The sequence below is a fragment of the Sorghum bicolor genome, chromosome 2 (assembly GCF_000003195.3).
Source record: "Sorghum bicolor cultivar BTx623 chromosome 2, Sorghum_bicolor_NCBIv3, whole genome shotgun sequence".
In the NCBI taxonomy this organism is placed as follows: domain Eukaryota; kingdom Viridiplantae; phylum Streptophyta; class Magnoliopsida; order Poales; family Poaceae; genus Sorghum; species Sorghum bicolor.
This window is the reverse complement of record NC_012871.2, coordinates 45,379,257-45,394,150: the sequence shown is the minus strand read 5'-3', so window position 1 is coordinate 45,394,150 and position 14,894 is coordinate 45,379,257. Positions and strand designations below refer to the sequence as shown.

Here is a 14,894-nt window from a genome sequence, read left to right as displayed (position 1 = left end):
CTGCCATGAAGTGGGAAGAGAGGAGTGCTACTGCAGCGGTAGAGACGGTGCGGTGGAGGCGCATGCAGCAGCGATGCCCGCATCATGAATGGGGAGGGGACGCAAGTGCGAGAGTGAGTGGTGAAGGAGGGATAAGGTGGAGTATGGGAGATGGCATGTGGCACAGGTGAGATGGGTCGGGGTCGAGCGGGTCAAATTAAGTCTGTCCATCCGTCTAGACGCTTGATATGTATCATTATTGTTAATTTTTAGGGAGTATCTACTGGACACTCGAGTGTTTTAGAAAAAGATGTCACCCGAGTGTCACGTCTCTTAAATTCACTCGATTCCAACAAACAATCATAATCAAGCGTTCACATCTCTGCCGTCACTTGATTCCTATAACATACATCTAACGATACAAATTAAATAAATATAAAAATTGATTGATAAAATAACAAAAGAATAGCAGATAACTACTATGAAGTACATATTGATACAAATGCAAAGAAAAGCAAATAAAACATATACAAACAACAAATAAAAAATGTAGAAAAATAAGATAGCATCATTTCTATAGAAGCTAAATTGGAAAATTTCAAAGATGAACCAAATAAAACATACATAAATTCAAAAAAGCCAAAAACCAGATTATTTCTATGAAAGCCAAATTGAAAAATTTAAAGGAGAACCAAATAAAACATACAGAAGATCAGAAAAAACAAAAAAGATCAGATAATAGTTCGAGTAATTCTGACTATTTCTATTTGCAAATAATCAATTTACACTATTCGAACATAGACCTTACACCAAAATAGAAATAGTAAAATATGTTACAATACCATGTAATCTGCTCTTGCTAAAGGAAATATCACATACTGTTATGGGGCTCAGGTGATTTGATGGGACAGCATGTCTCTTCACCTGCAAAAGAGAAGGCACTGTAGCTGCATGCACTCCACCAGCGGCGCATAGTCGGCTCCAGCAACATGCACGTGCCGCGACATCTGGCTCATGACCACACCACAATTGAGCATCCAATCAGTTGGCAGCGTCATCTGACGCCACCAGGAATCGAGTGACCGGAGTCCAAAAATTACTCGAGCAACGTGTAGATTTACCGATTTTTTACTCTAAATCCGGCTATATTTTAGAATTAGAAATCAAATATAGATGAAAAACAAAGACACTCCACTTTGCGCAACGAAATCAGAAATACCCTCACACAAGTACGCCCAAAATCAAATTAATGTCCCACCCGAGCTTCCGTTGTGCTGTTTTGACCCGCATGAAACAATTCATCGAGTAGTGTGTTTAGTTCATCCATTCTCTGTCACATCGAATGTTGTGACATATGCATATAGAGTATTAAATATAGATGAAAATGAAAACTAATTGTACAGTTTGTCTGTAAATCGCGATACAAATCTTTTAAATCTAAATACTTTATGATTGGACAATGTTTGTCAAATAAAAATAAAAATACTATAGTGTTAAAATCTAAAAAAAATTTGGACACACTGTCGCACAATCAGTCCATCACACTAGCATTGCATGCATGGGACCCAGACCCAGGCTAGCTAGCTACCCATCCAAGTCGATCACATCACATATATGAACGACCATGGTCCAAGGCCAGTAACGCGAGAGCCACCAACTTGAGATGCTCCATCGCCAAGCAGCACTAGACTCTCAATTCTCATGGCGGATCACCACCTGCTTCACTTCCCTCCCTCTAACGATCTGAAGCTCAGAGGCAGAGCTCAGCACCAGCCACCAAACAAGGCCCTCCTCAAGATCCTCAGGATCAGGCGCATCGTCCATGCCTTCGTCTCCAAACACGCCGGCCGCGTCGCCATGGCGCTGGGTGGCGCCAGGGCGATGCTCCTCGACCTTCTAAGCAAGAAACAGGCTGCGGGCGTCGAGACGAGGAGGAAGATCAAGAAGAAGCAGAGGGGGGAGACGAACAACAAGGATCCGCCCTGCTGCATTTGCGGCTGTGCCGAAATGCACCTCAACCTGCTCCCGCCGTCATGGTCATCATCATCGTCATCGAAGACGACGGCCGTCCTGGAGCCACTTGAACCCGGGTTCTTACACTATTCCTACTATGATCCGTCCTGGGACACGGAGATCCCTCCTGAGCTGCAGCTGCCACCAATCGCCGGGTATCTCGAGAGGCCTGATGAAGAGAGTGGAGTGATAATGGAAGACGATGACGGCGGCGAGGAAGATGGTGGTGTTGGTTACCATGAGATTGATAGCCTTGCAGAGAGGTTCATCGCGAGGTGTCATGAGAGGTTCATGCTGGAGAAGCAGGAGTCATACCGGAGGTACCAGGAGATGCTGGCCAGAACGATGCAGTTGACTGAAATGACATAAATGCATATGTGGTATTTTTTTATCAGTTGACCGCGGTATCTTAGAACATTTTTCTTCTAAAGTGGTTGAATATAACATGTAAGATGCAATTCGGTAATTCTTCATCGATTGTTTATCTCCAGTAACGAAGGTTGCTGATTTATAGCATTATAAGAGTCTATTTGTTTGGTTTTTAGGAGTTTTTCAACCTCAGCTTTGGAACCTTCCAAAATCCAGAAAGCTCATGAAAGCCGAAAACTGGAAACTCCTCAAATTAAGCTTTTGAGCTTTAGCTCGTCGGAGCTTTTTGGCTTTTGGAAGGTCCCAAAGCTAAGGTCCTAATGTTGGCTAGAAAGCTAAAACAAATAGGGCCTAAGGCTGGTTTGGATTCCATCACGCGTCTCAAGATATCTCCGAAGATATAAATCTTTATATGATTCTTTAAAAAATAGGTCATTCTCATAAAAGATGACTTATCAAAAAGAAATTGAAATAGTGAGCACCACGATTCTGGTCCACCAGAGAATTGCACCAAAGTTATCACACAATACACATGGACTAAAACCTAAGTTGGAGTGAGTGCTCACACCAAAGAAAGCATCAAAGATAAACACATAGGGGCAAACACCGCTCCATCAGTGTTGTGCATTGATGATAGCTCTATAGGCTTTAGCGATGGCAATAGCTTCTAGCGACGTGGCAAGGCACTTTGGTAGTAGTGTCCTGTGGTGATGGCTATGGCAACCTCCCTGCGGGTTGTGATGGCCTTTCCCTAGCGCCCTCCCTATGGTTGCAGTGACAATGCCCTCCCTACGGTGGCCTCACCTTGCTTGGCACCCCTTCCTTGGTTGGCACGTACACATGGGTAATGAGGTTATCGCACGCCAACTTGAAGCTACCCTATCACAACTGCGTGGCCACATAGATCTAGTAGGAAATGCAAGCCTCATGTCTCTGTGGCCGCACGGGCTATCTAAATCATTGACCCTCCCTCCCTCTAGCTACAACACGAATCTTAAAGCAATACTCTTCCCTCCCTCTTCTACTTGCACAAATATCAAAGCACCGGACAACCAGGATAGTCGTTGCGGCCACAAGGCATAAAAATCCACTCTCTATATCCAGTTTACATCTAGGAGCTCAATGTCTTAGACTTTCTCTCCGCGGTGTAAGATGCTCATTGACACTTAGGATGATGACCTAGATGACAACATGGCACAACGATGCCTCAGTTTGCCCTAGCCTTTGGATCCATGGACCATGGCAGATCAATCACGATGTCAATATACTCATGTGTTCACCAACGAGAATCAACGAATTGGAGCCATGTGGATTATTTTAGTGGATTGAAGCAATGAATTGTTGGTTATTTTGAAGCAGCGTAGATGAGTTTTTTAATGGACTGAAGCAATTATATTTTATGAGCCGATACTTGTTGATGATTTTTACTATATATTTTTGCGCAAATCAGAATAGCCACTAGATGAATACCAACATATCCAAAATATACTCGCTAAGTTTGTAACATTAGTACTTGGCTCAAATAAGTAGTAGTACAAGAATTAAAACACAATAGTACTACTGGACTTCAAATAATTACCACTTCAAATCAAAATAAATACTGTTACGAGTAAAACAAGTTGTACGACGTCATATGATGAACTCTTGAAAGGGCCTTGTTTACTTCCTAGAAAATTTTGCAAAATTTTCCAGATTCCTCGTCACATCAAATCTTTAAACGCATGTATGAAGTATTAAATATAGACGAAAATAGAAACTAATTGCACAGTTTGGTCGAAATTGACGAGACGAATCTTTTAAGTCTAGTTAGTATATGTTTGGATAATATTTGTCAAATACAAACGAAAATGGTACTATTTCTATTTTGTAAAATTTTTTGGAACTAAACAAGGCCCAAACCCCTCTAACATTAAACGACGAAACAACAGTTCCTTTGGCCCGTTTGGGGTGATTTTTTTATCACCTATCACATTGAATATTTGAACACATATATGAAGTACTAAATATAGACCATTTATAAAACTAAAAACATAGCTAGAGGTTAATTTGCGAGATAAATCTTTTAAATCGAATTAGCCTATTATTAAACACTAATATCAAATAAAACAAAAATACTACAATACCTGTTAAATTTTATCATCCCCAACCAAACACCCCTAGCTTATGTACTACTCTCTTGGACTTTTTTTTTCTCTTTTGACACATGAACTCCACCAAATCCTTAATTGCAAACGTCTTTTTATTTTTAGAGTGGATGCATGTGATGAAAATAAAGTTTTAGGCCTTGTTTAGTTCCCAAAAATTTTCAAAATTTTCCATCACATCGAATCTTGCGGCACATGCACGATGCATTAAATATATATGAAAATAAAAACTAATTACACAGTTCATCTGTAAATCGCGAGTCGAATCTTTTAAGCCTAGTTACTCTATAATTGGACAATGTTTATTAAATAAAAACGAAATTGCTACAGTATCGAATTTCAAAATTTTTTGCGCACCGAAGAAGGCCTTAGTGATTTTTTTAGTAATAATTTGTTTTGAGAGAGAACCGTCACACACGTTTTCGATCTTTGACTGGGGCCTTGTTTAGTTCCTAAAAATTTTGCAAAATTTTTCAGATTCCCTGTCACATCGAATCTTTAGACGTATGCATGAAGTATTAAATATACATGAAAATAAAACTAATTGCACAGTTTGGTCGAAATTGGCGAGACGAATCTTTTGAGCCTAGTTAGTCCATAATTGAATAATATTTGTCAAATACAAATAAAAGTACTACTATTCCTATTTTGCAAATTTTTTTGGAAATAAACGAGACCTGGGTTAAGCTCATAGTCTTTCTTGGAATGGCTTTATGTCTTGGGAAGGCCCTTTGTGTATCACAGTAAGTAGTACTACTTCCTATATTCCCGAAAGATGTAATTTTTATAGTTGTTCTAATTAAACTTTTAAAATTTTAACCGAATTTTTAGAAAAAACACTAAAATTTATAGTATCAAATTAATACTATTAAATTTGTTATAAAATATATTTTTACAATATACTTGTTTTATGTTATAGATATTAATACATATTATAGGAGTTTGAAGCTTTCAACTAATGATTAATCCAACCCGGAGCAGTTTGTTTCAACGGGAAATGAGGAAAGTTGTATTCCGCCGTGGCCCGTGGATCTAGTCAGTCTAAGTTGGCGTGCAAACCAGAAAAGCACCAGAAGATCAAGATACACAGGGGAATCCTTCCTTATCCCGCCGCCGCCGCCGCCGCCAGCTGCGCCTCGTCGTCAGAGGGTTCTCATTTCTGCTCCCTCTGCCTCCGGCCCTCGCTGCGCCTCCGGCTGGCGACGGGTACGACAAACCCGAGGCCCCTCTTTCCACCACCCAAGTTCCCTTTCCTCTCTCTCTGCGGAAGGTGTCGGTGCTGCCCTCTGGTGTCTGGAGTGCTGTGCAGATCCACCCAGTCGGACCTGGATCGATATCTCCGTTTGTTGGTGAGCCATCCTGACCTCTTCGGATGAACTGCTCTGCGATCTCGTTTTTGTTCCTCGTGGGATCTTCCATTTTCTTTTAATGTGATAGCAAGCAATGAAAATCCAAACTTTGGAGGGTGCTGCTGGTCAAGCCTACTCTAATCCATCCATCCATGATTCCATCGCGCAGGGTCAACAAATTCTGGGGTTCAGCTAAACCCCAAATCCGTGCCTAACTGCCACTCTGGTCCTGCAAGGTTTCTCTAGGATTTTTGTGCAACAACAGCCATGTGGAGGCTCAAGCAGTTCATCCCCAAGGAGCAGCCCAGTGGCCTGGAGGGTCGGACCGTCGATGTTGGCAATGTCAAGGTGCACGTCCGGGAGGCCATTGCGGAGGGTGGGTTCTCATCCGTCTATGCTGCCAGAGACCTGGTAAACCCGGCGAAGCAGTACGCCCTCAAGCACGTGATCGTCCAGGACGAGGAGTCGCTGGGCCTGGTCCGGAAGGAGATCACGGTGATGCGGTCGCTCAAGGGACACCCTAATGTGGTCACGCTGGTTGCACACGCCGTACTGGACATGGGACGGACGAGGGAGGCACTGCTGCTCATGGAGTTCTGCGAGAAGTCGCTGGTTTCTGTGTTGGAGGGCAGAGGAGCAGGCTACTTTGATGAAGAGAAGGTGGCTCTCATCTTCCGGGATGTTTGCAATGCTGTCTTTGCGATGCATTGCCAGACGCCGCCTCTTGCTCACAGGTGAGTCCATCACTTTCCAGCATGTGGATTGATTGGAACCACTCTGCACAATGTTTCCACCAAGCAGTACTCGGTGTTCTTATGTAGTTGATGCTTTTGTGGTTGCCTTTCCATGAAATTGTTGAGCGGCATTAATCTGCCTATGTCTCATGTGAAAACAAATTAGATGCAAGTTCGTCTTTTGTACCTTGAACATAACATTACATCTATGTCACAGACTCAGCAATGTTATACTGGATCAAGTAACAAAGTGCCAAGCTTGCAAGTTGAATCAACTAACAACTAACTATAGAAAAGCATGCTGAGTCAACTTACTTCTGCTCTATAGCTGGCATCTTGACTTGCAAACTAGATGTTAATGCATGTTACTTTTCACATTCATGGATGTGCAGGGGGTATCGTTTTCCTTAGTCTAAGGCATTCAGGACTGTCGTTGTTTAGTTGTAGCTAGGAAACAGATAATTCTGTGTGTTTTCTTGGTTCTTTCTCCTTATTGAGTCAAGCTGTACCCTCAGGAAACTGCTATGCCAAGTTTCATTTCAGATCTCTTGTAATGGAAAATATAATTCATTTGCATTTGCAGGGACCTAAAGGCTGAAAATGTTCTTCTTGCTGCTGATGGGGCTTGGAAACTATGCGATTTTGGTAGTGTGTCGACAAATCATAAGTGCTTTGATAAACCTGAGGAGATGGGCATTGAAGAAGATAACATCAGGAAGCACACCACTCCTGCATATAGAGCTCCTGAGGTTTATATTGAAAATTTCAAGTTTGAGCCCTTTTTCAGTCTGTTCCATATATTTATTTACTACTATATGCTTGTTCACTTATTGCAGATGTGGGACTTGTACAGGAGGGAGATTATCAGTGAGAAAGTAGATATCTGGGTAAACCACCTCTGCAGCTATCATTTTGAATTCTGGTTTTATGCAAATGTGCCTATCATATTATTGAATTGCAATTTTTTGTTGTACCTGATCAATTACTAATTAATAGTGCCACGAGTTGAACGTTAGTGTTTGTGTTTTTTTACAGGCTCTTGGATGTCTCTTGTATAGAATCTGCTACTTCAAATCAGCATTTGATGGAGAATCAAAGCTTCAAATACTTAACGGGAACTATCGTATCCCAGAATTGCCGAAGTACAGTTCTTCTATTACAACACTTATCAAAGACATGCTTAATTCTTCTCCAGATGCCAGACCAGACATCACACAGGCAAGGGCTTTGCTTGATTGGCCATTCACTTCCATGAATTTAGGTTGGTCTTAATTAGTGCATACACCATGAAGCCAACACATAAAAGGTCTTCTGTTTCAGCGTGTTGATAAATTTTCTGTTTTAGGTGTGGTTCCGCATTAATGAGTTACTTCCATTGGAGCTGCAAAAGGATTTACCTGATGGATCTCCATCTGGATCAGCATTTGAATCTCATACTGCCATTGATGAAGGTTTGCTTATTAGCATCTTGCTTTTTGGGGAAATCATGCCCTGCTGTGTACTTGATTGCAGTTAATTTTTTTGGTAGATTTTTCTAGATAAATATTAGGAAATGTAGGAATGCTGTTGCGTGAAATCTCATATATATACTTTTGTGTGAATAGAAAACCATCTGTTTTGTTAATCGCTCATCTTGGTTTTGTTAATTGCTCATATTTTTTATCTGCACCTTAAATTTTCATTTGCCTGAAAATAGTTCTTCTTGTCTGTTCAATAACCTAAATTATTTGTTGCAGCATCAACAAGACCACAGCAAATGAGTGCCTCTTCATCATCAAGAGACAATATGAGGAGTACCTCTCTTAGTGATTCTTCCAACGTGATGGCACAAGGTCCTGTGAAAGCTGTGGACAACAGGGGTTCTATGGGTGCATTTTGGTCAACTCAACATGCTCAGGAGCTATCTTTTGCTTATGACAAGGGGCCAGCTTTTGATGAAGAGCCCATTAATCAAGTCACATCAAAGCAATCACAGGCTAAGAACCAGAACACACCAGCTCCCAATTCATCTCGGAAGTCTCTGTCTGCATCGGTTGATAGTTCCCCTGGGGATTTTGAAATTAGGTTTTCTGCAAATGGCTCGGAGTCTGGGCTGGAGAAAACCAAAACGGCAATAACAGAGAATAAAACAAAGATACAAACTACTGCCTTCAACTCCTTCGTGGCAGACTTTGATAATATCAAAATGAACTCACAAAACAGTACTGACAATGTAAACATGACTAGCAAATTGAAAGAACATCAATTGGAAGCAGAAGTAACTTTGCTGAAGGAACAATTAAAGATAGCAAACCTGGAGAAGGAAGAAATTTCATTGAAGTTTGATAAGTTGTCTGCCATTTGCTCCTCTCAGAGGCGAGAGATACAAGAGCTTAAGCAAGCCTTAGCTGCAGCTTCTGCTACACCACCAGCTAAACAGTTCAGAGAAAATTCAAAAGTTGAACTCACCCCACCCAGCAAAAGCCTCGATACTCCGGTATGAATACTGCTATGCCTTTAAATTTCCCTCTAGTCAGATGTACCTAATTTCAAGTTTCCACTTGGTCCAGATAACTGGCCAATGGGTGAAATCATTGAGGATAGAATTAGAAGTGGCTAGCATGGCCAATTCTCAAAGTGTTTAGACTCAGTGATGGTGTGTGAAAGTTGGTGGGCCAATTCTGAACCTCTATTCTTTCCTGTCACTGGTTAGGATTAGCCCATTTACCCCATCCTACCTTGCATATCCTAAATCTAATGCCCTGTGAGGTTTAACTTAACACAGCCTAGCCACTTTTCCTATTTGTCATTACTGCTGACTTATTTCTGTCTGGATAGCCTAAATACCCTGAATGTAATATTTCATCTTGATATATATCAGGAGGCTGATATATTAATTTACTGGTTTTCACAGCCGAGGGAGAAGATTGAAGGAACCCCTCCAGAGCTCCGGCATGGCCTATTTACTTCAAGCCCGGGAACACCAAGCCCTGATCCGAAAACATGGTCAGCTTTCCCTGAAGAGCCAAAAGCTCAAGCAGCTGTGAAGAGTGTCCACCCCAGGTCAGTCCGAACTCTGCGCGCATCAAACAGCAACAAAGCCAGCTCGCTTGGACAGTCAAATATAAGTTCTAGCACCGATCCATTTGCCTTTGGTCAAGATAGCTTTAAGGCTGCTCCTTCTGGAACTGTACTTCCCCAGCTATCAAGCATGGGGAATACTTCTCAGGTAAATAATCTGAATGTAGAAGAAAAGAAAGATGGATCCTACCAACCAGCTGGATGGACTGGGTTTTGATTGTGCTATAGCAATTTACGGTGATACTATATATGTGCCAAAAGATTCAAGAGTACATATGGTCTTGGTGGTGTGGCATACTGAAGATGCAGAGAGGAATGCCTGATCTGATGTAGGTATGTGTGGCAACGCTTTTGTACAATTGTTCTGGTGCTGAGCTAGCATCATAATGCATCCAGTTGTAACTTTAGTGCAAATGTAAGTTGCAAATAATTGCTAGATTAGAAATAGGAAGATGTTTTTTTCCTTCTGTAGACATGCTTGTGGTGTCATGTCAATAAACAATGACTTTTGGACGCATGCTATATAGATATAACCATCTATTGCCATGTCATGAATAAAAAGGTTACCATTTAGTGATAAATAGCTAATATATGTTGGAGATAGACACAAGTTTTGGGGCAAATTTTTGTATTTCATTAAGCCACATAAACCATGGCAGGATTGGGAGTACATATAGAGACAACAAACTTGGCCCTTAAAAAAGGATTACAGCATATTCTAAAATAGATGCTAAAAAGCAAGATAAGGTGCTGACATGTGCACCAACTACTTCTAAGATAAGCATCCTAAGATAGATAGGCACAAGACTCATGCTTCAATATACTCACTTTAATGCTAGTTATTCATGTCGAGTCACATGAACACAAATCTTTATGAATTCATTGTGATACATTTAGATTTTTGAATTGACTTGTTTCTATGTTTTAACATGCGAGGATCTGTTCTATTTTGGTGTCAACACATACATCTTGCAAGCATGAGAATCCACTGTTTCCTCCAGTTCTCCTTGCACGGCTGATATAATATCATCCTTCAAAACAAACAAAATCACAAACACAGGAATAAGTTAGAAAAACCAACTGTGATATGAAATATAGAGAAAATATACTCCTTACTGTCCACAGAGAAAATATAGAGAAAAAACAGATGGGAGGGTATGGTTTTAGGACTTGTCTATGATAGATAAAATGCATCCTTACTATCCACAGATCATGAGCATCAGCAACAGTAGATGCATTAAGTCCAATGCTGGACCAGCTGGCAGTAATGGATGCTTGAGCAGACCCTCTGTTCCATAGAACAACTGCAAATCTCCCTCCAGTCAAGGGACCAGCCCATACCTAACCACAAGGTTATGTTATATAAACAAGTGTTAAATATGATAGCTTTTGCTTTCTCGTATAGTTTATCTTACTTCTTGGTCTCCATCTTGTTGCACTTTGTGCCCTTGTACTCCAAGCCCATCTGCTCATGAATCATTTTAGTTTATTATAGTATCATTTCTAACTTGGAGAAACTAAGGAATGATCAGTGTATTTTCTTCACCTTGGTTAACTGCAATAACATTTCGATTGCTGAGGATTTCCTTGGTTTCGTTGCTCATTGAGCGGATGTCACAACCAATCAAGAGAGGTGCCTGCATCAAGCTAAGTCAGCAGCATGGTCTTATAAAGGAGCAAAAATATGCCCAGTCTGTTGAATTATACTTTAGTGATATGTTTGCATCTCTAATGCTAAGAACCAAATTAAGCATCTTATTACCTTCATTAAGGCCCATATGCTGAAATGGGAGCGGTACTCTTCTGTTGTCATCCCCCCATTTCCAACTTCCAGCATGTCTGGGTCTGAAAGCAGAGACAGCAGTTCATTCAAGACTCGAGAGAAAGTGCTGGAAATGTTTAGAGACATGTAAGACTAACCATTCCATCCACCAGGCCCTGCATATGATGCCCACTTGTTGTTCTTATCGGCGATGGCCGTCATTCTGAAACATTACATTTACAGGGTAACAAGTTGTATCAGGCATATTTTGCCGGGACATTTGAATCCTGTCAGGATGTGACTGAACTTTACTTTGCCCAAGTGTCCTTGATGTCACCAGTTGTTCTCCAACTATTTCCTATACCACCTGCCCATGTTGCTGGATCATTCACACCCCTAGTGAACAATATTATTTTTAGTATAGAAGGATTGAATCTAAATCATCCATTTGAGTTGCTCAAAAGAATGAACAAGTACCATTCGCAGAGAGAGAAGAAAATATTTCTCCCAGAATTCAGGAGCGCTTTGCTCATTGCATCATATCTGCATATGGTCATGAGCAAATCAGTCTCCCAAAGGTAGCATGAATGAGGGAAATGTTAAGAGCTCTTGTGATTGCTGATCACCTTGGCTGAGGGCTTATTCCCTGGTTGTTGCAGTTGTCATACTTCAAGTAATCGACTCCCTTTGAATTGAATCATCAAAAGCATGATTTCAGTATGCAAGAAGCAAAGGAAGGCATGATCTTGACATGCCTAAAGTTTGGTTCTAATTGAGATATGATGGTACCCAAGATGCAAAAGTTTTCGCGTCTTGGTCTTCGTATCCAAGCGATCCAGGCATCAACTTGCCACAAGTTCGTGTCCTGAGGGGAAATGGTTGGTGTGATTTTATAGAAGAAAACAATCCAGAGCATGAAATCCAGTGAACCAAAGTGTATGAGTGTTTCTAGTTCTTCCATAAGCATCTTGATGAACATTTTTTCTGTGACTTGTATCTGTTCTTTTGTTACTATAAGTAGGATTACCCTGCATCACTGTAGATCCCTAGTTTGAGCCCTTTCCCATGCACATAATCTGCCAAGGCCCTTACTCCTGATGGGAATGTTGACACATTTGCAGCCAGGTTGCCCTGCAGAAATGCAGAAAAGCTAGATTACTACTAGTTCTTGTGGTACTCTGCACATATGATTGTACCACCATTTACTCACCTGGGAGTCCCTGTCATAGGCTGCCCAGAAATCATCTGCAGTTTCACAAATGTTTAGTTCTCAGGAAGTTTCAACTGGGCAAAAGAACAGCAGGGTAATTAAGAAATATCAAGGGGAGGTACCTATGTTGATATATTCATATCCAAGCTTTGCTAGGCCAGTATCCACCATAGCATCAGCTGCACAGGCGAACCATCAACTTGTTTTCAGCATGCTGTGACTGTGATGCAAAATGCACCTGTTTTGTTTTGTGCCAAAACAAAAGTAGCCTTACCGATTTGTCGAATGATATCTTCGTTTATCTTCCGGTGGAAGTGATTCCAGCTGTTCCACCTAAATATTGTTCATGCACTTGTTGGTTCAAAAGATGTCAATGCAAATTGGATGAAACCATGAAAACGAAGACAGGAACTTAATGCAGATTGGAAAAGGGTGATAAAAAAAACCAGTAAGTCAAGATGGAAAATCAAATTTCATCACCGAGGGATAATAAGAACTGAAAAGAACACAGGATGAATTACCCCATCTGGGGAGTCCGGCCAAGGCCATTCTCCAGCGCAGCTCTCCTCGCCATGGGTGATGACCTTGCCGGCCTGATCGCCACCACCGACGTCGATAGCAAGACGAAGAGGAAAGCACAGAAGGTCACCTTCGCCGCCATGGCTGGGCAAAGATGTGTGTGTCACAGTGCGGCAAGTGATGTGATTCTTTAACATCTACTATTGGTTTCTGAGGGGCCACTATATATAGGAACTGGCCAGTATTAGGACAAGAATCTGTTCACGAGTTTCGGATCCCAGGGAGCAGGACAGCAAGGCCGGCGCAGGGCAGTTTTACTTTGGGGCCTCCACGCGCTGATGCAACCTCTATTGTCACCGACTGAGGTGCCTGCATTTCTTGTCTTGCTATGAAAATCTTTGTGCAGATACAAAGGGCCACAGAGCTGTTATATTAAGCGCTGCTTGGCAACACCAGATTTTCAAAATAAATGTAGGAATAAGGATCCCACTTAGGTTCCTACATATCCTGAATACCTATCTATCTATAAAGAGAGAGAGAGAAAATTTCAGTCTGTCTCCAAATTTTTTCTGCCAAACTATCCGTCTCCTGGTCGCTCCCATCGTGTCTGCATCCTCCCTGCGCGGGCCTAGGCCTGTGGCCCCGCATGAACCGGCACCTTGGGTTGGCAGCTCGCGCACCTCCTCGCCGTCGGGGACCGCGGAGAGGCAGAAGGCGCAGTCTGGGTCCGTCTCCTCCGCTTGTTCCTCCTGGCCCTGCCCTTGCCCGCGGCGGTACACGGCGATGGTGAGGCGGTCGCAGGACTCGGCCGGCAGCGGCGGCGGCTCGTCGTCGTCGGGGAACACGGACGCGTTGTCGATGCTGGGGTGCGCGACGCGGTAGCCTAGCATCGTGGTGCGCGTGGGGCCACCAGGCCTTCATCTCCCCGCGGAGCGCCAGCGATGCGACGCAGAGGCCCGCCTCGCCGACCACCAGCAGGAGGAGCGCGCACGACAGGGACATGGCCGCGTACAGCACGAACGATTGCGCGCTGCCGGTCTCCATCTCCATGCCGATCGCCGATCGGCTCCTGTAGTGCTATTGGCTGCTAGGAAAGCAAGCAGTCAACTCCGATCCCCAACTCTGAATACAATGTTCGTCTGAACTGTCCCCTAATTTTCTTGCTTTCTGCCCCGAATCCTTGCTAAATCCCATCCCTACCTCTATCCACTCCAGTTATCTGTGCGTTCTTGATCGGAACGTGACAATTGGTATCTAGAGCTGTGATATGGGCAGAAATTTTTTCTTCTCAATCAGTTCCTCGTCCTGGCGCCCGGCCGCAAGCCTACGAAGGTGCAGGCGCAGATGGCTGCATCGTTGGAGGACCTCGCCATCAAGTTCGACGCCATGTCGAAGCAACTCGACGCCTTCAACGACATTGTGACTCAATTCACGGGGCTTCGTGAGATGATGAAGCTGACGCTCGACTCCGTCAACGGCATTGGGACTCGCCAGACTTCCGCCGAGACGGTGCCCGAAGAATTTGTTGCTCACATCAACTCTCTCTAATCCGAAAACATAATTTTAACATAGTCTTATGGTTTAGTATCTTAAGTTCAATCGATTATAAATAAAAAATATAAATATTCATGATATCAAATAAATATTATTAGATTCATTATAAACTATATTTTAATAATAAATTATTTTATTGCCGTAAATATGAATAGTATTTACTATGAAATTTTGGGCAAACGTGAATTACCTTTGGTAGCA

General features: G+C 42.4%; 3 protein-coding genes across 3 annotated transcripts; 2 read left to right on the top strand and 1 right to left on the bottom strand.

The window, feature by feature from the left end:
• LOC8063468 lies at positions 1,885-2,508 on the top strand. Its single transcript, XM_002462053.2, has one exon. The coding sequence runs from the start codon at positions 1,987-1,989 to the stop codon at positions 2,359-2,361; it is 375 nt and encodes a 124-aa protein (XP_002462098.2). The 5' UTR covers positions 1,885-1,986; the 3' UTR covers positions 2,362-2,508.
• Positions 5,524-10,229, top strand: LOC110432899 (probable serine/threonine-protein kinase DDB_G0276461). The gene is made up of 8 exons (XM_021454039.1): positions 5,524-5,854; positions 6,024-6,588; positions 7,172-7,337; positions 7,425-7,475; positions 7,624-7,806; positions 7,934-8,039; positions 8,325-9,064; positions 9,482-10,229. Exons 2-8 carry the CDS (start codon positions 6,122-6,124, stop codon positions 9,863-9,865), a joined length of 2,097 nt encoding a protein of 698 aa, XP_021309714.1. The 5' UTR covers positions 5,524-5,854; positions 6,024-6,121; the 3' UTR covers positions 9,866-10,229.
• LOC8063467 (alpha-galactosidase) lies at positions 10,519-13,342 on the bottom strand. Its single transcript, XM_021454040.1, has 15 exons — positions 13,142-13,342; positions 12,895-12,953; positions 12,743-12,799; positions 12,621-12,655; positions 12,438-12,541; positions 12,200-12,275; positions 12,037-12,095; positions 11,888-11,953; positions 11,723-11,806; positions 11,569-11,633; positions 11,411-11,493; positions 11,195-11,285; positions 11,064-11,113; positions 10,849-10,989; positions 10,519-10,679 (listed from the first exon to the last, which is right to left on the bottom strand). The coding sequence occupies exons 1-15, from the start codon at positions 13,279-13,281 to the stop codon at positions 10,593-10,595; spliced, it is 1,197 nt and encodes a 398-aa protein (XP_021309715.1). The 5' UTR covers positions 13,282-13,342; the 3' UTR covers positions 10,519-10,592.

Coding starts and splice junctions, on each gene's coding strand:
- LOC8063468 (XM_002462053.2), top strand. CDS start 1,987: ATGCACCTCAACCTGCTCCCGCCGTCATGGTCATCATCATCGTCATCG.
- LOC110432899 (XM_021454039.1), top strand. CDS start 6,122: ATGTGGAGGCTCAAGCAGTTCATCCCCAAGGAGCAGCCCAGTGGCCTG. Junction 7,476..7,623: donor GTGAGAAAGTAGATATCTGG/GTAAACCACCTC, acceptor GTTTTTTTACAG/GCTCTTGGATGTCTCTTGTA. Junction 8,040..8,324: donor TCATACTGCCATTGATGAAG/GTTTGCTTATTA, acceptor TATTTGTTGCAG/CATCAACAAGACCACAGCAA.
- LOC8063467 (XM_021454040.1), bottom strand. CDS start 13,281: ATGGCGGCGAAGGTGACCTTCTGTGCTTTCCTCTTCGTCTTGCTATCG. Junction 12,096..12,199: donor CGAAAACTTTTGCATCTTGG/GTACCATCATAT, acceptor TTCAATTCAAAG/GGAGTCGATTACTTGAAGTA. Junction 11,114..11,194: donor TGTTATTGCAGTTAACCAAG/GTGAAGAAAATA, acceptor ATTCATGAGCAG/ATGGGCTTGGAGTACAAGGG.